Below are 25,613 nucleotides of genomic sequence, written 5' to 3' on the forward strand. Positions count from 1 at the left end.
TTTTGTTTGTGATTATTGATTGATTAATTGTAACCTCTTTCGGGTCCATCAAAAGCGATGGCCAAGGTCAATGAGAGTTTGTGGAACACACCCACAGACCACGGTATGTGTAATGAGTATGCATAGGTAATGAGGCTCTGTGCCCGTTTTATGCAAGTGTTGTCAAAACATCCATTAATAGGGAGAATAATTTACAACCTCACAATTTAAAAACTCAGAAGAGAATCATCCAAGTCCATTTAACACCCCCCACCCCATTTAACTGTCACCTTCATTACAATACATTAATGAAGCGCAGGAATACATTAGGCCTAAGTAGCATGCCTGTAGAAAGGAAAAGTAAAAGTGCTGGTGATTGTGTGTTGTGTAGTGGGCAGTGATAGTGGACACAACTAAAGTGGTTACAAAGCAGAGAGATGGGTCAAAAGAAAAAACCCTAATGTGAGATAATCCTAACTTTTGGTTTGCTCTTCCTCTTCTTCAGTAATCATAAAAATCCCCCCTAATTTGATCCACTCAATCTTATTAACTGGACTTATACTGACAATGTACACTTTAGGAAGTTGTACTGCTTGGCTGCGTAACTATACAAATTTGAACAGTGCAACAACGCGTGTCCAATTTTAAACCGTAAATCATGCAACATCTTTACAAATCGAGAGGAAACTTGCCGAGGGCACAGTTGGTGTCTTGGTTCAATACAAACCATTGCCAGGAATAGAATAGAACATTATGAACGAGTTGTGTTGCTTTGCATGATGGGTAGAGTCTAGTGTAAAGACGTCAAGTGGAAGCTCCATTTATGAAACAAACTTAGCAATATCTGTGAGACTGGTAGAGAAATTTGTGAAACACTGATTCTGTAAACTTGATAAATAGGTAAAATACTGTGAAGGGAATTTAAATTGTTGTAGCTATTTATGATTAAAGCACAAAAAAGAAGGAGTACAAAGATATAATAAGCAAAAATAAACCAGTTTCAGAGCAGGAATTCAACCAAATAATAGCTCAGACCTTCCACCAACACATTCTAGGGTCTCTCTCAAACATTTTCTAATGTAACCGAGTGCACTGGGCCACAGAACAACCTATACTGCCCCCTTTAGGAAACAAATATTCACCCAAGAAACTTCATTTTAGCCGAGATTTGAAGAAACTCTGCTGTAGTGCCCTGCCTACATTTGAATGAGGCTCATGTCATCGTACACAGGTGCGTATATTTACATTGATTCTGTACGTCAGAACGTTACAGTTTGTTGTGCAGTCCAAGAGGGGAACAAAGAAAAGGCTGCAACCATTAACACACTGATGACCACTGATGTACTATTAAGAATTAAGTTTCTTAATCTCGCACCAGAATTTTTGTCTGTCCATGGAGTAGGCTTAAGGCTAACCCTTAGATTTCAGAAACCCTACTCCATGGACAGACAAAAAAGCTTTTCAAAAATCACATAATTAAAGATTTGATAATTGACATGCTACAATGGGGAACTTACAATGAAAAGCAAATACTGTAATTAAGGCCTTAAAGACATGGGAGTGTGCGAGGGGCAACCTGTAATCCACATTCCTTTTCATGAATAAGTGTTTATTTTATATAACATATTAAATATACAAAATGAAATACGCTTAATACAATAAAATCCACAAAGAGGTTTCATATTAAACTTCAAACATCACAATGAACCGTTTTCTTTATTACATTAATACTGCACCGCCCTTTGTTCTGCTAAATTCAGAGGGAGGCTCTCTACTGCCATCTAGAGAACTGCACGGATTATATTCTGCCTTGGCATCTATAGTAACTATAGAGCACTTTTAATCTATTAAAGATGTATTAAAATGAGAATACTACAGCTAAAATTAATAATAAAAAAATGGATTCATGGAAAATGTACCCATGTTTGAAGTGGTTGACAAATAACAGCTTTTAAAAACAGTCTATAGGAAAAGGGTCAAACAATTAAATTAGAATACTATTCTTTATGAAACTTGGCTTTTATAAACGCATAAATTGTGTTACTTATGAGATGGCTTTATGAACACAAGGTTACAAATGAGTCTTGTTCCAAAATGTCATTTTTCTGGGTACGGTTGGAGCTTGTTCTCTTTTCCATAAAACCAACCAGAACAGTGACCTGAGCTGCTACACAGGTTATTTGTCATTATCCTATTGCAAAAAAGTTATTCTATTCATTTTGCCCATTAGAACAGAAGTGAAGTGACTGCTTTCCACTTCAGCTTTAGTTTCATATGTGCACAAGAACAAAAACAAACCTGCTGAACATGTATTTCTAACACCATCACACACGTAATCTGCTGTGAATAATACCGTGAATAATATCCTCAAAAGGATTTTCTGACGTTGGGATAATGTCTTTAGATTCTGATGTGATGAAAGCAGCCAATCATCACCAATCACATGATCTACACATCAGGATCTTTACTTGCTTCTGCACAGCACCGTAAGCATATATCAATAAATGACGAGATAATTTAAGAATGACGAGAGAATGTCACTGGGCGGGGTGGCACATAAAATTAAAAATCAACCATGGTTTGGTAACTTTATCCAAACTAAAACGATCTTTGGAGTTCTATATCCTCAACAGGGCTCTTAGTTTAATAAAGCATAATCACAATAATGATTGTTAGATATGTACCATTCACCATATACTCTTGATTACAAAATACAAACACAACGGATACTTCGATTAACAAATGAAATATCAGGTAATAAAAATCTGATCACATGATTCAACATCTAACCAGTCATGGAATATATTTGAAATGCCAGCATTAATGGTTTGTCGTTCTCACTCTCTAAAGCAGTGTGATAATTTTCAGATGTCAGAAATAGTAACCTCATTTAAGTGTTGCACTTTGATTAGAAGTGCTGGATTTTTTGTATCGTTTCATTGTAGAACCAAATTGTTATTCCTTAGTTTAAAGACTACAGGCAAGAGGTCATGTGATCGATTTTGAGTGTGTGATTGCTTTATGATTGAGTAAAAACAGTACCATCTCACGGTGTGCCGTATGGCCTCCCGAGTCTTACCTGTGTGCAGAGAAGTGCTTCACCTCAATCCCGTTCCCCGACACTTCTCCACCTGCCCAGATTGCTCAGCTCGCCGCTCAGGAATCTGAAGACCGTGACTGGCAACTCTGAGACGTCCTCCTCATTCCCCAATGAAGAGATTTAATTATTTCACTGGTCCAGGCACGCTTCCAGACTGCACTTCATTTTCTGGTCTTTTTTATGATTTGAAAATTAAACAAAGTCCTCTCCTAAACATTCGAAGAGCTCAACTGTCCTATTGTGACTGCAGTATAGCACAGCATATTAAAGAAAAGCTTCGGATGTCAGATCTCTCAAGTTATTATTCATTTTTTTTATGACCCACGGCAAATTATGTTTGTTTTGTCACTGAGTATTCAATAAATACTTTACCATGCACAAATGGAATTTATTTGTATGCGTAAAAACAAAAAGCAGAAAAAAAAAAAAAAAGTGAAAACAATTTCTTTTAAAATCTTTACTGTCGCTTAACATTGAAGTAAACAGGACTGGGATCCCTATTATTAAACCAAAAAAAACAAACTTGTAAACAGGACCAGGACATGTATTTATATACCATAACCAACCCACAACCCCGTCAGCAATTTGGGAAATACATATGCTGTGATCTGCCTTTTAAAACAGGATTCATTTTAATTCTGGAGAAAACAATCATTTTTGTCCCAGCTATATGAAAAATAAACAGCTTGCACACAACTGATATTTCTGGCGAAGCAAGGCAACTTGCTGCATTACCCATTACGGTGATTAGAAGTTCATTTCTTGCATATAATTGTTCATCCAGTGTTACCTCGAAAGGTATTGTAAAATCTAGGAAAAAGGCCTGTTTCTTTTGTTTGTTTTTGCTTTCTCTTCTATACAGCGTTAAATCAAAAAGAAGGGGGGGGGAGAAACAGAAAAGTTTCTGTCCCTCCCTTTAATCGTCATCAAAGTTCTGCTGTAGAAGGAAGTTTGCAGCCAAGTTCTCGTTCTTCTCACAGGCAAAGTACGCCTGGATTACAAGTCCTTCGGGGAATCCTAATGCTTTTAGCTAGAAGAGAGGAGAGAGACTGTTACAGTGGCTCGATTCAACATCCACAAGACATCTTTGTTACCTTTCAACGAACATCACTTGGATACACAAAGGAAACGGAGTGCCAAAACGAACATCAGTGAGGTTTCGGGAATGAATCGGATCTGCTTATTATCTTTAGTTCAAACATTCATTTCTTGAGCAGTGCCATCCGCCCGTTTCCTGACATTTTATCAAAGCACCCATACATAACCTATAATCAGACACACGCTCGGCAGCACAGGATTGGTGCTTTCTTCCTCCACTTCTATCCAAACAGAAGTCTTAGAGAAACCACTAATAAACAGTGCAACATACACGGGTGAATTGAAACAGAATTCAAATCTGTAAGGTAAACAATCATCAAATCAGTCACAAGTGGAGCTTAATGCACAAGACATTGCAATCCTTCCCACAGGCTGGATCAAGCGCACCTACCCTTTCAATAGCTTCTTTTTCCTGAGGCGTTACTTGAATGTAGTTCATGTGTCCACCTCCCGCCTCCACCAGGCTGCTCCCCCCCTGCCCAGAGGCGTCCTGCGCTGGCTCATTCAACATTTGGATAAACTGCTCTTGGTGACTGCTGATTTGCTGAAGGAAACATTGAACAGGACAGAACCACCATCAACACTTTAAACCAGGTTATTGAACAGAATGATTTGATAACATTCCAGTGACCGTTCTATGAAAACATTTCCTCTTAATGGTCAGTCTCCGGTACCTGCAGTAGCTGTGGATTTTCTCTCCCTATTTGTTGCAGTAAAGCTGGTAGTAAAGATGGATTCTGTTGAATAATCTGTCTCATCTGCTGGAACTGAGGCTGATTCCTCAAGAACTCCAAAGGATTGGCTGTGGAGGACACACAACAACCACAGTTAAAATATAGTAATACACTGTCTTCAGATGGCTTTCCCTGCAGACCCATTTCCGGTGCAGTGTCTTTATTCCCAGCTCTATACAGGACGTGTGGTGTGCCGTTTGGCAGAGGGAAGCGGCTACGGTCACGTGCAACAGCAGACACGTCAATCTCCATCCCCGAAGGGACTGGCAGGGTCTCCTGGGGTTTCTGATAGCGCTTTTCCACCGACAAGGAGCCGGTGCCTAATTTGGAACCATTTTTTGCTTTTCCACCACAAAAGAACTGGCTCCATGCCGGCACTGAGCCACTTTTTCTGGCACCAAAAACTTGCCGATCTGGAACCTAAGAACCAGTGAAGTCAGGAGCCGGGGGCAGGTAAAGTCGTCTCCACCAAAAGTTATTTGCTGGAGTGCAGCCGCCATGTTTAATATGCCAACAGAGACATGAGCAGTCAGGAGAGTTTTGATTAAAAATGAGCGAAATCAGCAGCAAACAGCGGTCTGTCAGAGAGAGACACTACAGTAACAATATGGTCTCACCAGGTCAATAACTAGTTAGTTGTTGGCAAATGGCAGCAATGAGAGACAACTGAGCGCAGCTTCCGTGACAGGAAAGCCGTGTTACAGCGATATTATGATGATGAGAGTTAATGCGACGATATAGATTGAACAGAAATGTTGTTTTAATGAACTGGTCATTATCTGGTCCGGTGTGACGCCGAATCCAGTGCCTCTATGAGTCATGTGTCGCAGGTTGGTTTGCGCATGATTAATAATGTATGAATAAATGTATTTTCTTAGCACAGAGGGAATTACACAAAACATACATATTGTACAGTAAGAGAAGATCAAATACACCGTCTAAGTGCTGTTACAGTCATGCGCTTTGTGCTCACAGGCCAGCAGTGCTGACAAAGGATTATTATTATAATTATTATTATGTATTTCTTAGCGGATGCTCTTATCCAGGGCGACTTCAAAACCCAAGAGCATTGCTGCGTGTCTGGCAACAGGGACAATGCAACACTGATTTGGGACCATCATCCCAGACTTCATCAATAAGCACAATTTCCATCAAACCATTAACATCACCTGAGATCGTCCGACGGTTTATTGATCTGCCCACAACTGCGCCGCAAATACCCCCAAAACAGCCTATAGTCATTGTTTTTTAATCAAGAATAGAACTAAAAATACGCCACAAAATGAATGAAAATGTGAACTGTGTGCGTGGTGACGAATGCATGTTAACTCTATATTGTATTTTATTCAATACAGTAAAAGTGTCTGAAACAGCGAATCGGTGTAAATCCCTTAATGCATCAATAAAAAAAATAAAAAGGCTGATCTTATCTTATTATCTTACCATATTCACATAGCTGTATTTTCGTTTCTGCTTGTCTACATGTGATTTTGTGTTTTTTGTTTTGTTTTTACAGTGCACCTGTGCTGTGTGTAGACGCGGAATGAGTTTGATTGTCATGTTAAATAGGGTTTAAAGTCGCAGTTGCCTCAGTGCTGATTATTACTGCTGTGTTTCTCCACTTCTACTCCAGTGACGTGTGACGTCCAATGACGTCAGCGTTCGGTTCCAAAACCGGTGGAAAAGTGGGCTGGTTCACAAAAAGATCTGCTGGTTCCCAGGCCGAGCACCGGCTCTTTGTCGGTGGAAAAGCGCTATGACAGCTGAAGCACCAGGTTTATTCCACTGAGCACATTTAGGAGTTCAGAGATTTTATATGTTATGTTCATGTTACAGTTCCTATAAAAATATCAAGGTAGGAGAGAAAATGTAAGCATTCAGATAATCACAGAAAGACCATTTCACTGGCGAAAAACAAAACATTGTGTTCCTTCAAGAATTTCTATAAACACCCCTGACTTAGCGGAATTGGAAACAAATGTTTTCCTTAATGATTCAATAAAACATTTCATTCAAACACTTATGGGTTTTCCCTGCTGCCTTCAACTACATCCTGAATCCTGGACAAAACATGCAAACATTTTAAACAGTTTTTAAAATTACTTCATTATTGGAAACGGTCAGATTTGACCTAAAAAAACTTTACATTATTTCAGTGCACGAGTTCAAAGAAAACCAGTTGATTTAATCAGAACCTGTCTTTTCAGTCACACAGCTTCACTATTCAGTTCCACGTGTTCAAATCAAGATAAATTCAGAGTCCATAAAACTTAAATATCACTATTCCCAGACTACTGTCCTGAAGTAACGACAGGTATGCATGATTAAATGACTCAAACAAAACAGACAGAACTATGAAATATGTTCTAAAAATAAATCCAGATAATTTTACTAGGATCATAAATTAGTTTGATTCTGTAACAGAAGTGCAGTTGAGCTACATCTCTGCTTGCTGACGTGAGGCGGAGACTGACCTCCGGGAGCCGGCGCGGGCTGCGATGGCGCTGCGGTGGAAGGAGAAGACGTGGAGCCCGTGGTGGCAGCCGGGGGGGTGCTGCCTACCTGTGGCACGACGGGATCCACGACCGCGTGACTCTCCCTCTCGACTGGAATGCCCTGCGGGAAGACAACAACACCACTGACACACAGCACCGGCACTGCTACTCCATACGTAGAGAGATTGTTTTCATCTGTTGACAATGCCTTCGTGGTCTCTGCTCTAGCTTTGAACTATAAGTACCCGGCTGCAAACATCCATCTTCCCCGTGCTCACAATACCACAGTAACAGCACCAGGCATCTTTCTACACCTGAATCATAGCCCGGCTTCTGGCTTTACATAAATTCAATCTCTGAGCTCAGACTCGGCAAAATAATACACGTCCCACAACTTCAATTCATAATTATATCAGAAACAAACCTCAAAATCCAGGTTGATCAAAACAGGACTGTGGCACATTCTCAGTGCAAAGAAAAGCATTTTCTTTGCAGGTAAATGCATAAATCAATCCTTGAGTGAGGTGGAAATGCCTGTATTGCAGACTGGCAAGAGGCTTGTGTACACAAGCCATAAATAACACTTCAGAGAGCAGGGCATCAAGCCACGGGGAGAGGGATAAAATACACGCCACAGATGGTACTGACTTTCAAAATAACGAAGACATTCATCCAAGATTACAAGGCTGAAAAATGGGCGAGACACGTACTTGCTGGCATACGTGGGCTCTCTCAACTCTCCGAGAGACTGTTTACGTAAAGATACAAGATTTAGCCTCCCACCCCCACCCCCCAAACTCGCTGGCTTCAGAGGGGGTCTGTACGGCACAATGAACTCACTGTGAGGAGGTACTCCACGGCTCTGTCAGGATTGTTAAAGCTGGCTCTCAACGCTGCCACCACCTGCTCTCGGTCATATCCCATCGACATGATCTCCGAAACCATGTTTTCATAGGACTGCCCTGTCACTGTAAAACATTTTCAAGACAATAAGAATAGCTAGAAGAAAAGTTCTGATCTTATTTATCTAAATCAATACATAAAAAAATAACTTTACAGAACATGTTCATAGATGTATTTAACGGACATTTAATTAAAATACTCATATAAGATTATCGTGTCCAGGAACAATACAAGTATAGGCCAAATACATAAATGCACAGTGACTGCTAAAGATGACAACTTTAGTTATTCATAATTAATAAATGCAAAAAGTAATAAATCAGTCTTACCTAGAGCAGATGTAGCCTCCTCAAAAATATTAACATTTCCTATCGGACTTGAAGAACTGCAATAGAACAGCAAAACGTACGACAATTTACAGGGACTGCAACAGTTATAATCATTATAATTCAGATATTAAAATGTCTGTAATAGCAGGCAACATTAATACAGAAAGGATTCGTGTTTGCTTCTTAATAAAAAATGATATTCTAAAATCATTACACTGAAACCCTTTCAGCAACAGATCTTCAAAGAAAGCTACAGCTAAATATGTTCAGTATTAAAAAAATATATATATATTTTGTTTGGTACAAAGATTAAAAATAAAAACAGGCGCATCTGCATCACACACTGGCTGAAATATATGAACTGAGGTGGAAGTACAAGTACCACAATCAATGCCAGGTAGCAGACAAATCAACGTGTATTTATGGGCTGCAGTGTATTCAGAGAGATTGCTGTGGTTTCTCTCAATGGGACAGCCGTGGATAGAAGACTCATTCTGAAGTCAGAGGCATTAGAAAGTATAGCTGTCCCATTCGCCCCCAAGGTTATTTACAGTTGCTGCGGAGGGGGATCAAAATTCCTCACGGTGTCAGAACCTCTTTTAAAGCCTGATTGAGCTTCTGTTTGAATGCCTTAATGACAAACGCTGGCATGCAAAACACATTTATGCCATCTGCTACTTGCCTAGCATGTACACAAATGACTTGGCACTCTTCTCTGTAATGATACTGGCAAACCTGCATTTCAGAGTCCTTATTTTAAGCTCTGTGTAAGATGGAGTGTAAAGCCCTGGTAACAATCACATATGACACAAGTTATCACACTTTGTAATGACTTAAAGCTGCACGTGTCAACTGACATTATAGCTTTCAGATGCAGAAGTGAAAGGTAAAACAATGGGACGAGGCCTCTTATGGAGAGGAGTGCAGGAATGCTGAGTACCTGACAGTGGATGTTGCCGGGGCTGTTGTCGTGGGCGGTTTCTCCTCGGCCTTCTCCGCAGGCTTGTCCTCCTTGGCTGCGCTGCAGGGGGGGGTGTCAGAAGCGGCCGGCGTGGCCACGGCCACGGGGGGGGCAGCTACTGTGGTCACGGCGGGGTTGGGAGTTGAGGTGCTTGTTGTTGAGGCTGCAGCAGAGGAAGGCTGGGCAGCCGACGGAGCTGGCTTGGGCTGCAAGGAGGACCACAACAAGAATTGTCAAATATCAAGAATCACAAACGACATAAATTGATCACCCCTGCACGGACACTGGACACAGTTTTGTACATGTAACATCATTTGATTTAAAAAATCCTGCTAGGAGAGCCAAGAAAACCAGAACACCAAGGAACATGCATCTGTGAGTCCGTGCCGTACCTTGATCTGAACACAAGCCCATCAGCGGGTGCCATGTTTTAAGTGTTGTCTGACATTATTCACAAGCTGCCTTAAAGTGGCATCACATTACGCCACTGAAAATGTGATGTTAATTAACCATCTGTTCAGGTTCTGTAGGTATGTTTTTTTTATTCTGTGTTTATATGTATATTTGGTGGTGTGAAGAATGCAAAGTAATCAAAAGATGTTAAGGGCATTGAACCGGTTTGGCAATTTCAAGGACGTTTTCAAGAATTATGCTCAAGTAAAACTAACACAACGGCACAGTCCAACAGAGACTAATAATCCCACAGTGGCGGACTTCCACATTGGTGCTATACTTTAGTTATTCTCTCACCTTGGACACCATTACCACCACAAAGTTTTTCTCATCGATCCTGTACTCTTTGAGTGCCGTATCATCATTCAATATTTTACCTGAAAGAAAACACAAAAATAAACTTATTTCTGGTTATCACTACACACACACACAATATGCATATTAATTACTGTTGCCAACGCTCCAGGACTTTCTTGCTCTCTCCTGGAATGAACCTTTCAATTAACATTATCAGCTGAAATGCACCCCAGGCACGTATCAAATCTCACCCTTAACAGTTAACTTGAGTTGAATTCAAAATTAAAGTAAACAGTCAGAAAGCTAGACCTTCCCATTTTGGCTGCACTCCTGTTGATTAGAATTGGAATTAAGAGCTGGGTTTGGAGAAGTTAAGCAATAATTATTCAACATGTACAGGCACAGACTGGATAGTAGGTAGGTTGATGGAAATGACCTGTGTACAGCAACACTGGTGTCACTAAGCTTTGAACTACATTATTAAGATTGTATTATTGTCAAAAGACATGCAGTAGCTATGCAATTATTATAGAATACAGAGAATGTACTCCAGAATAGCATTCTAGTTGAATGTGTTCTGGAATGACAACCATCACTGTTGAACCGACATGCTATGTTTATTTCCCTTGGAATGCCGAACAATTTGGAAATGTTTCTATGTTAGACCAGTTAATCCCACAATGTTCTTGCACAGGGTTTGTTCCTTAATTCTGGAAAAAAATCTTCAAACCTTCAACTTGTAAACAAACTAAGTCATTCACATGCAGATTAATTGTTAAAGGAAGGAGAAAGGATTATAAAAAGAAAGCAATACATCAGTTTACAAATACAGATTTGAAATTTAATGGAACATTAGGAAAAATTAAGCTGCTTATCACATTATCGATGGCTAGGTTTACCGACTTACTATATAGAATTGAGCAGTATTACTAAATAAGAAAAACATACCTGCGTAGATCAATTTTTGTCCGGCTACTGGAAAACCATCCTTTCCCTTCTCATTTTCAATTTTTTCCTTTAGTGCTTTTACCTGTAAAATAAGTCATGCATTAAAAATATGTATTATATAATAATTGCTTGGTTATATTACTTGGACACAAAACATATCAAGGCACACAGCTGGGATAGGGAACATACACACGATACATTGTTTGGTATACAAACTTGCATTACACAAAACAGCATGTGTTTAAACTGAATATCTCAGTCTGCCTGTATGCATTTACCTGATATTGAAGACAATGTATGGGATGCAGTGTATAAGTGCTAAATGAGGAAGACTCTTTTGGTATTAATCATTCTTAAGCTCAAGAATCGTTGCTCCTTTGCATATTGCAGTGTGATTTTTCCATTAGCAAGCCTTGTCAAATACATGCACTGAGAAGAGCCCGTGCTGGAATCAAATGGCCATTCTCTCATGGCTCAGCAGGGACAAGCTGGGCCCTAACCTCATTACAGCAAGTACATTTATAAATTAACAAACGAACGGCCCTGGTTTTCAGCACAGAGTGAATGAGTAACTTTTGAGGAAGAATGCTTCTGCAATCAATTACATTACTTGTGTCCCAAGGTCACGGTCATTTCATAAGAAATGTGAAGAATATTAATTTATAACATATATTTAAGTGTGTGTGTGGAAAAAACACCGGTGTTTTGTGAAATCATATAAATCACTGGCAAAATGAGTGGATATTATCTGTGTTGCTGTCCTTTTGACTGATATATTAATCGTGTGGAGAAGATGGGCTGTTATCACACATACTAGGATAGCCAATTTCTCCTCTAGCATGTCTATGAGGGCGTCCCAGACACTGACTTCACCAGGACACTTTTGTAGGGAGTGGTGACTGAGCAGCTATGACACACAGACTCTTGCCAACTTTGCAGCAATTGGCTGCATGCAAATAACCTCACAAGCATAGCTGGGAACCTTTGTCGTGGTACATACTGAGACTCACAATTCCAAGCATCCCCAGGACGTGAAACCTCTCACTTCCACAGTTGAACACAAACAACCCTGCCACTCCTCCTGGCTTTGCACCCATCCCAAACTGGAACTGAAAGTGGGTCCACTGGGAGTTGCGCCGGCCTCTTCCTCGATTAACTTGCATCTGTGGCATCATACATCATAGGCCCCAATCGGTGTCTATTTCAGAAGCATTTCCACTCCCCGCACAGCTATGGCTTTCAAAGTCACACAGCCAGCACTGGAGCAGACAACAGCTGTGTAACAACAGTAAAGGTCTGACTGGGGCAGGCCTACAAGCAGTCAACCGACCCCTTGCTCAGTTGGACAGAGCCCAAGAGCACAGCTGAAGGGACCCTGGGCTGGATCCACTGCTTACATCATCCCCTCCTGTAGCTCAAAAATAGAATTTGCGTCCGCCAGATTCCCGGGGACAGTTCTCCCCGAGCTGACATCAGTGCAAACGCGCTGGACTGCATGAATGGGGCAGTGTGATCAGACAACCGGTGCCACCGCACTCACGGCGCTGGCTGCAGATCTCCTGAAGGTCTCCTACTCAACAGCACTTAGAATCAACTTAACTGTACAGCCACCTTTGTGCAGAAATGCTGAAAGCTGCACTTTACAAAGACCTCAGCGTTCATGGTTTTTTAGCCTCAGATACATTTACGTGGAGGTCTGGATTTTCATATACTTAAGATTATCTTGATCATTGAATCCATCCAGTCAACAACATATAGGTAGGTGCAAAATACAATCATAAAATCCACTTTTTCTACACTCATCGAAGTGCAGGAAAATACGCAAACAGTACCAGAGAGAAAATCCTTTTAAAAGACACCAAACTTTAACTTACATTAACTACATCTTGAGTGGAATGCCATTATCACAGCCAGTACAAAATGAAAGATCAGAAATATTTGGAACAAACATCTTTAAAATATAATAGTTTCAGTCCTAGTGCATCTTGTGTAGGAAATAAGCTTGACAGCACACTGTATTGAAATAGAGCTGCACAGGTGCATCTATAGTTTTTCAGTTTCTGTTCTGCAATAATCACCTTAATTCATACATACAACACAAATCTCCAGTGTCCCAATGCAGTCAATCATGCAGACGCAGACATTACTCCTCAAGAGTATTTACCCTTCACAGCCTGTGTAACCAAAATAACCCAGTTATATATGGACCAGTCCTCCCACATTTGTTCACATATGTTGCTTTTACACCATGTACCAGGGAGGTTAAATAGCTGAACAATCATTCTCAAATAGCTCATATAGAAAGAGGCTCTGAATCCCCATCTAAAACGAAACAGTTCCAAGTCTGACCAGATATCCAATGAGAATGTAAGACACATAGTAGATAGAAATATAAAAATGGTGGAAAAAAACACGTGTGCATACATTAAATGCAAATTGTGAAAACTTATTTGGAAGCAAATATGCAACACATTTATTCAAATATTGGATCAATCAAAATAAGAACGATCAAAGACTTGGTAAAACACACACAAGTGATCATGCACATGTAACCGACGTGTGAAAATACGTAAACTATGCTGTAGCCTTGCGATATGAAGCGAGGCCTGTTTGGATGAACAAAACTACGGCGGCCCGTCCGCGGACTTTCTCAATTCACAGATGAACAACTTCAGTGGCACACTTTTCATTGATTAAACCCATTGTATTGTTTATTTTCCCGATGTGATCTGAACCGTGAGCTTGTTTTTCAGCGGGGACGGGAGGGGTGTGTGTGCTGGGAAGTCACCCGATCGTAACTTAAACCAGAAAAAAACTGCCATTAAAAATGATTTAAAATTGGGATCAGAGACAGAGCGATACACGGCTGCTGCTGAAATAAGCCAAACCTCTTGACTAGCTCCTGGTTTTTTTTTTGTAGTCCTATCCTCAAAAGAGAAGCCGAACTGTGCATGTTCATGGATGATTTAAAGTTTAACAGCAACTATTGTGTCCTCGTTTCACAGAAGAAATAGGAAATGAAACTCGGTCCTAGAAAAGAAACCCGTTGGTTTGGAGGGGTTGTTCTCATGAACTTTCCCACCATCTCCACCCCCACCCGCTCACCGTCTCCTCTCCGTCGATGTCGATCTTGAAGGTCTGCTGCTGCAGGGTTTTCAGGGTGATCTGCATCTTGGCGGCACTCGGGAACAAGTGTGCTGGGTTTCTTCTCACTCGGTTTCGGTCCAAAAGCTCCGGGTTCAGTTTCCTGACTATTTTCGCTAGCTCATCACGGCCTGTTCGCCGCCATTACTCTCGGCCTGTTTTCAGCGCATAAACAAAACACCCACCCCCAGAAAGCGCTCTGCGCAGGCGCGAACGACCGCACGCCTGCCACGCATGCGCCAAAGCCACATGGCGACAAGTTGGGTATAAGTTTGAGAGGCGGCGGTGGAAATCAGTAAATTACATTAAATATTAATAAAAGAATACAAGCACAGAAAGGTGGGAGAGATTAAAACAATACCCTCATGCAATATAATATGCAAATCAATTAAGGAGCGTACTTGTATTAATAATATTAGTAATATGTATGTTTTTTAGCAGACCTTTATTCCCAGTAATTTACATAGTTTTATAAATACGATGTTTACTGTTTACATCTACCTAAGTCTTGGCAACAAAATCACTAGTACAAAAAATGAATGCACACATTACAGTGAATTTAATACAATATACAATAAGTGTAGTGTATCAGATTTGGTCCTATTTAAAAACGTGTACTTCTAATTTGGGGGAAAATTGCAACCATTCAAAGATTAATCTGGTATTAATCATCTCTAGAAATACTGAATTAGTTCTCAGCACATTACCTAATCTCTGTCAACTTCATTTGAGATTTTCGATTTTTCTGCAACTAATGGCCAAACTAATTGACTTTGAAAACCTTGTCAATTCTAAAAAATCTGCTTTTTTTCACTGCCAAATTAATGCCAAGAAAAATAAAACAACATATGATAAGATATTCTACAACACAAATCTGTATTTTTTGAATGCTAGGCTTTGATCTCATCTGCTGCAATATGTCAGCTGGGCCCTAGATGTCACCATCATGCTCTTAATTCATAATGTAATGTGATAATGGATAAAACTTGGGTAATTTGGTAGTTTGAAATGTACATGTTATTTATTGATATAAGTTATGCAAATTATTCATAATAAGTAGGATTAGAAATGAGGTTTTTAAAACCTTAGCTCTTCTTATCTGCATCCTACAATGTACATAATGTCAGCACACCATATCACATTATGATGCTTTACACTTAGAAAACATTTTTTAAGGTATAGATGACTTCATGTTTCAGGCAATTGCAGTTTTCAGGACAGTAAACTTGAAATTAAGAAACATATTTGAATAAGGATACATTTTCTTTGTTCCCATTGTGCCTATAGCTGTTTTCTGTGGCTGATGTAATGCGTAGGTACTTAACCACTCAATGGCACACGTTTTCTTTGAAACAATCTGTATTTTTCACCACAAGGCCCTGCAAAAAGCATGTTAGAATTCCAAGCTGGATGATTATATATCACATCATTCATGTAGCACACTGATAGGATAACAACGCAGTCTTTCAACATAAATAACATTAAAAAAATACACCCTGGAAAAGGTTTTTAGTTTTAATATGCTTAAAAGGAAGGTTAAAAGTAAGTTGTCACATATGAAGGTTCTGTAGAGTTTGACAGCCTTATTAAATTAGTACTGTACTGCTACAGATGGTATCATCCTGTCAGAAATTCCTGCAAAGTCACATGATCAACACAGGGATCGCTATAAAAAATCAGAATTAATCTACCACTAACAAAATATTAATCAAAAATAATTTAATCATAGGGAAAGCAATCATTTAAACCTTTCACTTATTTAAATGTCAATCTATTAGTTCAAACATTCACCAGATTATTCAAAGTTACCAAATTAGAAATGTGGTCTGTGACTTTTGCTAATTAGAAGTGAAAATAATGTTTGATAGTAGGGATGTAAAGGAAACTGGCTTGCGAATACAAGCTTACGAAAAAGAGATTATGAATAAATCAGAAAGCATTTCTCAGAATGAGCTCTAGTGCTAAAGCACTCATTGAAATGTGAAAAAATACCACTAAATGCATTCTGATTTCAAGTGCTTTCATCAAATCTGTGTAAAATGACAGAATATTGTCAGTTACATTTGGAGAGGGATTTAAATCAGTAGCTGATGGTGCTTTTTATGTAGAACAATTGAAAAGCTGCATTGGACTTTCTGGGGTTTACATCTGTTCAAGATCTGCTTTCAATTGGTTTTATTGTTCATTCCTAAACAGATGCCACTGAGTACACACTGGGGATTACCAATTTTCCTCTGAAACAGTTGCCTCTGAAGCCCAGCAGGGTTCAATCCTTGGCCCTTTGCCCTACCCAATCCATAGCCTATATCAGTGCCAAATTATTCACAATCACACGCTTGACATTCACTTATGCTACCTAGATCTCTTCAGAACTTAAGCCCCATCTTGATCCCTCTGTGTCTTCACAAGAGTCCTGCCTGACTGTGAATACGAAAGCGGAGGTAGAGATTTTCAAAGTGTCGATTGCAAAGGCTGTCTCCTTTTGTGTTTTATGAGCATCACCTTCTTTTTAGTTTTTAGTTTTTCTGTTCCTTTAATTTGAAATGTACATTAATCTGATAAGCATTGGCCCTTTCAAATGTTGGACTTTTAAAATGCTTCCTTAATAATGTGGCAGACTCTGTAAAAGTCTAAGTACTCTTGAGTGAAGCATCTATCTCTCCCATAATGCCAATTCTACACTAGCATGTTCTGGTTGTCTGTGCCTTATGTAATACAATTCTCTGACAGTGCTGGCATTTTCTTAGGATGTCTTCATCTTGAACTCGTCAATATCCCTCGTGTTCTTCAGAAAGCCAAATTCTCAAAAGTGTTTTTTCTTGGATGATAAAAAAAATCTGTGATTTCCTTAAACATATATATTTTATATGCTCTGATTCAATGTCTCTGGTTTTGTTTTAACATCTTACTCATCAATCCATCAATGAGCTCCATTATACGCTTGATTAGGAAATGGTGTAATTATGATAATATGTGATACATAAATGTAGACATGAAATAGGGGATGTATATAAATCCATTTACAGACATATATTAGGAACAATCCATTTGTATGCATGGAAACAAATCCATCAGGAGACAAGAAATATTTTGTTTTTTAAGCAATGACTTGCATTCATCTTTTGTGCTAACTGGTATCTCTATATTAAGAAACCTTAGGGAACCCAGACTGATGCCTTGCTGAATTAGCCATTTATGTAAGTAGGCCACTGCTTTTTTTAACCACAATGCCTCATCCAGTCAACACTTAACCATGATTCTAAGAAGCATATTGTTACCTGCTAAATCCCAAGATAGACAAATCTCAAACTTAATGATGTCACCAACATACCTAAATCCCTACCCTACCTTCATTAACTATCTAGTAAAGCCTGTTCTCATCTCCTTTCAGCTGCACCTATCACTTGGCTCTCGTGTGGCTGCTGTCACATTCCTGCCTTGATCACCGTGATGATCTCAGTTCATCGAACCACCGCCCAACTGTGCAGCAGGGGCACAGCTGTAAAGAGCTTTGAGATCCTTAATTGAGAAGAATGCTGTGTTCAATCATTCAAATGTGTTGCCAGACGAAATCAGCTAGTGCTACGGAGACAAATGCTGTGCTGTTGTTTTGCTTTTTGTTTTCTTCCCTCTTCTTTGTGTTTTGTAGATCACAAGCAAAGATGAAAAAGGGAAATAATAAAACCATCTTCAAAGATGCAGAAATGAAAGGGTTCTTCTGAACGCCAGCAGCGTAGGAACACACTGAAGGTTGGCTTGGAGAAGGTATCAGCATGAGTTCGAGCAAACGTAAGGAGATCCAAAATAGAGGAGATCAAACAGAGTTTCCATAGACAAATTCCGGGGAGAACTAAAGAAACACCCCCCACCCCCTCGTACGCAAACCACCCTGCCTAAAGTTTCTTTCCACCTCATTGGAGATTCAACCATTCTGGTTCTTCGTGTAAATAAACACGGCTGATAAAACACAACAGATGCACAAACCATAGGGGGTAATGCTTGGAAAAGCGCCATTAGGTTTCAATGTCCAAAGAACCATGCTTGTGCTATTTTGGACACACACCCCCTTCCCCTCTCTCTCTGTGTCTCTTATTTATTTATTTTTGGGAAAGATGTTTTATCTTTTTCTTTCATTAAAACTGAATGTAAATATACGGTATGGGTAACAAGATTCACAGACACCTCTTGGAGAGGTGAAACACACGTTCACCTCTGTGTGGTTGTTTACTAGTTTATTGAATGTGTTAAAGTTGAAGTACTACATTTAGGCATGCATTAAATGAAAACCTTGACCCACCTAATAATTATTCTATGTGTACAGCTCCATGTGTTATGGTAGTTTGTGTCTTCAATGCCAACATCTTAACACAGATGATGTAGCAGATAGTAGCAGTTGTTGACAGAAATCATATGATTTATATGCTCATTCATCTATATTTACTTTTATTGACCATAAAACCAGTTTTAATATCTCCAGTTTGTTGTAGAGCTGGGTATGGCACGAGGTGGAACTGGGTAGGCACACCTTTCTTAATCATCACAGCCTCTGTTAAATATCTCGTTTTCAATTTAGTATTAACCCTTAGGTTCCCAGAGGTAACTTGGCAAAACATAATTTGGATACGTTTGACATATACGTCACTCTGGATTCTCAAGAGTTAAAAATCAACTTCATCCCACCCTGCTACCCAGGCGGTGAAACACACAGTACATTAATTATGTTGAAAAGAAATAGCAGGCGAGCTACTACTGTAAAGGTATCCATAAATGATGTGAGAGCGCAGGCCCTTGAGCGGACAGCCCCTCACCAGAGCTCCAAGCCAAACTGCCTTTTATATTTAAAAGTCTCTGTAAAGATTATAAAAGTGTTTTCAGTTGCTGTTAAAGATCTTCATCTGTTAGTTTGGGACTTGGGGGAGACCTTAAGTAAAGAGAGAGCTGGTCTCCAGGGCGCCAGAGGAGACGAGAGGTCTGACCTCACAGAGTGAGCTGGGCAACATCAGAAAGCTGCTATGCAAACTATAGCTCAAGGTGCCTTCACTCCCTCCACAAATCCCAAAGTTCAATTTGAACAGCAACCTGTTTAACCTTTCAACAGACATGGCATTCTAATTGGGGCCGGTCTGCAGAGTGCCTTTAGCTGTAGACAGATCCGCAGAATAAATAGCCACTTAAATGACCCACAACCGAGTCAGTTTTCACATGCTCGTATTTTATTAGTGTTTCACAATTTGTTGGACGAGTGAATGTTTACTTAATGAGTATGAGTACTTAATGTTTCAAATCCTGATACATTTAAGAACCTCTGTTCCATTAAGTCACCTATTGGATGTATTTAGAATACATCTTATACAGGAAACTAAAGGCATAGCATCATAAAATATAGCCCAATGATCATTAGTATAACAAGGCCAGCTTGAGGGGGAGGATTGATTCTGTTATGAATGTTATTTATTCTAAAATTGCAGAAATGTATGTTATTGACATATTTACATGTATACAAAGCATATTGTCTTAAAAGGGCTTAAGAAAGCAGAGCAGTCTGTGTTTCTCAGACAGTAGTTCAGAAATGATATGGACATCAGAGATTGATCTGAAGGTATCAATTAGAATCCACTTGCTGACTCAGATTCAGATGCTGATGGGGTTTCAAACGTCGGTTCATCTGTCTTAGCTTATTAGGAAGGGCTAAAAAGCATGAAAGACCAAAAGCTAATGTGGTATTGACATTTGTTTGTTGCCACAGAGCCAGTGAATCAAACCCAATACAATAATAACCCTTTGGTATGACAGGATTGTTAGACACACTCACATGAAATCTCTACATTTTTGTGTAACTTCCAGTTCAGCTAAGTAGTTGACAAAGTCAAATTGAGGGTTCTCAAATAAGCCATTTTTTGTCTACTCGTGCTCTTTTCCCTGTTTCAGAGTGACACCATGACACTTAAATGTTTCAAGCACTACTCTAACTACTCTAATGCACTTTGTGTGCTTATCCTTCAGTACAGCACGAGTAAGCACCAGCAGAGTTATGTAACTGTAAAAGATGACTGTGCCTGACCTTAGCTGATATCACTTCACAGCCAAATGAAAAATAATGTGCTGTGTGCGTCTCAGCGGAATGACTTTCTCTGGGTGAAGCTGGCACCGTTTCCATGCGCCCTCATGTGGGCAAAGCAAGTAACTGTAAGCTGTTGGACTGCAAAGCTTACAAACCTGACTGCTGCTTGGAGAACCAGAGAGCGCTCCTTTGTGTTAAATTACAGAGACACAGCTGAGATGCATGGATCTAGACATTGTGACTCTCTTTGTCTGCATAAAACAGTATTCCCCCCTCAGACTTTTTATTTTATTCAATATTGTTTAAGCCTCTCACAATGTATTTCAACCAATACTCTTTGCTAGATTTTTTTAAAGAAAATCACATAGAATACAAACATATATATTTAATTACAGTTTCTACCAGAGATTAGCTGCTCAAAACAGCAGGGATAATAAAATGTATCCCCAAAGGCAAACTAGTTAGAGTTATTGAATGTGTATGATTTAAACATATATATTAGCAATCTTAGATGAAAAGAAACAAGGAGAGAATACATGTAGCTCATTTTCAAATCGTGAAAAAGGCCCCAACACCTAAAGAGGAAGTGTTATAGTCATCAATGAGTCTGAACTAGGGAAGGGCCCTCAAGGCTAGCCGGCAGAATATTCCAAATTGTTGTAAAATCTGTAGACAGGGTGAGGCTGGCTTTGATCTGGTCAATAACACAACTTCAAACTGAATGTGATGAAGAAAAGAACGCTCTGCGTGATGTCTTTGAAACCTAAAAGAGGCAGCAGGACCTTTCTGCACTACAAAGGGAAAATGGGGAAAAAAGCAAAGAAAAAACAATAATTGTCCACAATAGCTATTGTAGTTAGATCCTATCCCTGTGTATCCACCAGGTTTGTACAGAATTTGTCTTGTGGCTTATTGATTGACTTCAACAGACTCCCCATATACTTACATATGCATACATAAGTACAGTTAGGTCTATAAATATTTGGACAGTGACACAATTGTCATCATTTTAGCTCTGTATGTCACCACAATGGATTTGAAAAGAAACGATCAAGAAATGCTTTAAGTGTAGACATTCATCTTTAATTAGAGGGTAGTTACATCAAAATGGGGTGAACGTTGTAGGAATTACACCCATTTTTATATGTGGTCCCCCCAATTGTAGGGGCTCTAAGTATTTGGACAAACTAACATAATCATGAATTAAATTGTGAGTTTCAATACTTGGTTACAAATCCTTTGCAGTCAATGACTGCCTGAAGTCTGGAACCCATAGACATCACCAGATTCAGGGTTTCTTCCCTGGTGATGCTCTGCCAGGCCTGTAATGCAGCTGTCTTTAGTACCTGCTTGTTCTTGGGGCGTTTTGCCTTCAGTTTTGTCTTCAGCAAGTGAAATGCTGCTCAATTGGATTCAGGTCAGGTGATTGACTTGGCCATTGCAGAACATTCCACTTCTTCACCTTCAAAAAGTCTTGGGTTGCTTTCGCAGTATGCTTCGGGTCATTGTCCATCTGCACTGTGAAGCGCCGTCCAATGAGTTTTGAAGCATTTGGCTGAATCTGAGCAGATAATATAGCCCTAAACTCTTCAGAATTCATCCTGCTGGTTTTGTCAGAAGTCACATCATCAATAAATACAAGGGAACCAGTTCCCTTGGCAGCCATACATGCCCATGCCATAACATGCTTCACAGGTGAGGTGGTATGCTTCATATCATGAGCAATTCCTTTCCTTCTCCATACTCTTCTCTTCCCATCATTCTGGTACAAGTTGATCTTTGTCTCGTCTGTCCATAGGATGTTGTTCCAGAACTGTACAGGGTTCTTTAGATGTTTTTTTGGCAAACTCAGGTCTTCCTGTTTTTGGGGCTGACCAATGGTTTACATCTTGTGGTAAACCCTCTGTATTTACTCTGGTGAAGGCTTCTCTTGATTGTTGACTTTGACACAGATATGCCTACCTCCTGGAGGGTGTTCTTGATCTGGTCAGCTGTTGTGAAGGGGTTTTTCTTCACCAGGCAAAGAATTCTTCTGTCATCCACCACAGTTGTTTTCCATGGTCTTCTGGGCCTTTTGGTGTTCCTGAGCTCACCAGTGCGTTCTTTCTTTTTAAGAATGTAGCAAATAGTTGATTTGGCCACACCTAATGTTTTTGCTCTCTCTATGATTGGTTTGTTTTTGAACAAGCAGGTACTAAAGACAGCTGCAGTGCAGGCCTGGCAGAGCATCACCAGGGAAGAAACCCAGCATCTGGTGATGTCTATGGGCTCCAGACTTCAGGCAGTCATTGACTGCAAAGGATTTGTAACCAAGTATTGAAACTCACAATTTAATTCATGATTATGTTAGTTTGTCCAAATGCTTTTGAGCCCCTAAAATTGGGGGGACCACATATAAAAATGGGTGTAATTCCTACACAGTTCACCCAGTTTGGATGTAACTACCCTCTAATTAAAGATGAAAGTCTACACTTAAATCTTGATTGTTTCCTTTCAAATCCATTGTGGTGGTGTACAGAGCCAAAATGATGACAACTGTGTCACTGTCCAAATATTTATGGACCTAACTGTATATATCTTTCTATATTGGGCTGATAGGTGTGAAAAAAATCAGTTTCTGTTTGTTGGTTTCCTTTACTTTACATTGTATGATTTCTAAATAATGCATTTCCACCAAAATAAACACAAACCCTTTCAGAAAACAACAATTACTTTAGTTGAACCCTCATTCATTAGAACTGGAGTTTAACGAAACAAACACACATAAAACAAGCAAACCCACAAAAACAACTACAAGAAAAGACCAGCAGGTAAGGTAAGAGTTGCCAAGGTGAGTTTAATCTTCCCTTGACAGAGGTGGTGGAAGATGAATCTGCAGTTAAAGCCCTGGAGTTCTGGAACTAAGACAAATCAAAGAAATCAACATGTTCTGTAAATCAGTAGTCAAACACCACATTCATATGTCATGTCTTTGTGTTGGTGAAGGTGGCAGATATCCATGGATCTCAGAATCATTCAGCCACGAACAGAAACCATGTGGTTTGCTTCTTGGTTCAGATCTACAGGCTGTGTAAGAGAAAATTGAGTCTAAACGGAAACAGCAGATTAAACATAGCGGTAGTGTACAATAACAGAACAAACACTGTTTTACTCATTTGTGAGTAAACGTGCAGGGCACACAATCTGAAGTGGGGGTCTTCAAGGGGCAGGTTAATTTGTCCACTGTGCAGTTGTGCAGTGCTGCCTTGCCTTTTTGCAACACAATGGTGGGAGTAACTGAGTCCCAGTACTATTACTCGATTGAAAGCTATACTCTGTACTCTGACAGTGGTGCAATCAAAGAAATGATCTGTATAATAGCTCCCTGGTGATTTGGTTTTCTGAGTCATCAGTTGCAACAGAGGTTAGCAAATAGTTTTTTTTTTTTTTTCTTATTCTGCAAAAGTGATCCCTCCGGTTTATTGCTGAGGTTTGCGTAATGAAAAGTGATGGGTGGAAATTGGAGCACAGATGGGGGCCCCTGGGCTTCAAGTACAGTGTTCGGTTTAGATGCAACATCAGTGTCTGTTTGGAGAGGATCCGGATAAGGGCAAAAATTTCCTTTCTTCTTGGTTCTAATGAAGCACAACAAACATATCAGAGAAAAACATTCAACATATTTGCTTCTCATCTTGTCAAACACAGTTCTGAACCTTGATATAATGAAGCTGGCAATGTCTCAGACACTTCCCACATGAGTGGTCCGTTCATTAATTAGTTAATTTCACATTTTAAAGTATTCAATTATGTGGTATTAACAATGTAGGGCTTACATGTCTTTGTGGTGAAGTTTCTCAAAGTGCCAAATAAAGAATGTGAAGCTGAAAATCAAATTTACGGAAATATGCATTCAATCTAGGGTTACAAATATGTCTAATATAAGGTGAAGTCTCATAAAAGAGCAGGCAAATTGGGCCATTTTTCTAACCAGGTTGTTAGTAGCAAAAATGAAATGTACAGACTTGTAGGTGAGAGGAAAATCAAACATTTTATTAATAAAACATGCAAAGAAATGCTGAGCTTTGCCAAGATATTTTTTGTTTGTTTTCGACAGCTGTACAATAGAAGAATACAATATAATTACAAACTGAGTTATCTTTTACACCTAAATATCTATATGTCCACTACTGACTGTACACCAGTTGGGCAGATCTAATGCTTATCATCTACTGATAATCAGCTACAAAGGCTCTACGCAGAAGTTGCTTTTGATTAAATACTTCAAGTGATAAATAATCAATGCATAAAATCAAATGGAATCACACAGAACATGTAGACAGTCTTGCCTTAAATGTACAGACATAAAACCTGTTCGTTCTGGCAAAATATGAATAGACTTCAGTGTGTCAACGTTTGTTGGATGCAAGGAAAGCTTCTTTAGGTCTAAGTGGATTTGCTTCAATGTAAAACAGCCATCTTGTCCTTCTGAAAAGCCTGAAAATGTACCATACATTAGATCTACTCATCCCTTCTCTACTGGCACAAGCTGACCAGACTCTCCTCAGGCAATGAACCTGGCTTATCGGACCAGTGTTGGCATAGAAGCACAACACAGCTTAAGTCATGAGGCAGACGAACCGGACGAGCAGACAGGGAGATAATGTTAATGGCCTGGTTCAATCGCCAGTCACCTTTAGAAAGTAACTTCTGATGTCAAACAAAGCACAGGCAGCCTTGCCATTTGCTGTCACAAGAGAAATGCCCCCCCCCCCCCCCTCACCCTGAAGCAGCCCTTATTTACCCAAGGGCGAGAGCTGACAGCCGGCCCAAACAACTTCAGAGAGATAGATTGGACGCGTCAAAGAGACTGAGGTCTAGAGCTGCATGTATATTCATAATTATTTCTCCAGAATAATAACTTCTACGGAATGAGGCGGGGGGGAGAGGGAAAAAAGAAACAGCTTACCTCCTTCAACGTCCAGGGAGACAGAAAAAAGCATGAGTAATCAATCATGGTTTAACATCTCACAGGGCCATGTAAAAAAGCAGACACTCAAAATATAAATCAATCATTTAAAGCTATGAAGTGAAAGTGCAAGACAAGCCCACTGGGGTATACCAGGGAAAGGGAA

At 39.7% G+C, this 25,613-nt stretch overlaps 1 protein-coding gene across 1 annotated transcript; it reads right to left on the minus strand.

Annotated features, from left to right (window-relative positions):
• Positions 1-3,446: 3,446 nt before the first annotated feature.
• On the minus strand, positions 3,447-14,635 carry rad23b (RAD23 homolog B, nucleotide excision repair protein). The gene is made up of 10 exons (XM_066710557.1): positions 14,403-14,635; positions 11,298-11,379; positions 10,350-10,429; positions 9,579-9,805; positions 8,639-8,694; positions 8,247-8,374; positions 7,386-7,527; positions 4,852-4,979; positions 4,569-4,721; positions 3,447-4,109 (listed from the first exon to the last, which is right to left on the minus strand). Exons 1-10 carry the CDS (start codon positions 14,466-14,468, stop codon positions 3,996-3,998), a joined length of 1,176 nt encoding a protein of 391 aa, XP_066566654.1. The 5' UTR covers positions 14,469-14,635; the 3' UTR covers positions 3,447-3,995.
• Positions 14,636-25,613: the final 10,978 nt, after the last annotated feature.

The sequence above is a fragment of the Amia ocellicauda genome, chromosome 8 (genome assembly GCF_036373705.1).
Source record: "Amia ocellicauda isolate fAmiCal2 chromosome 8, fAmiCal2.hap1, whole genome shotgun sequence".
Taxonomy (NCBI): domain Eukaryota; kingdom Metazoa; phylum Chordata; class Actinopteri; order Amiiformes; family Amiidae; genus Amia; species Amia ocellicauda.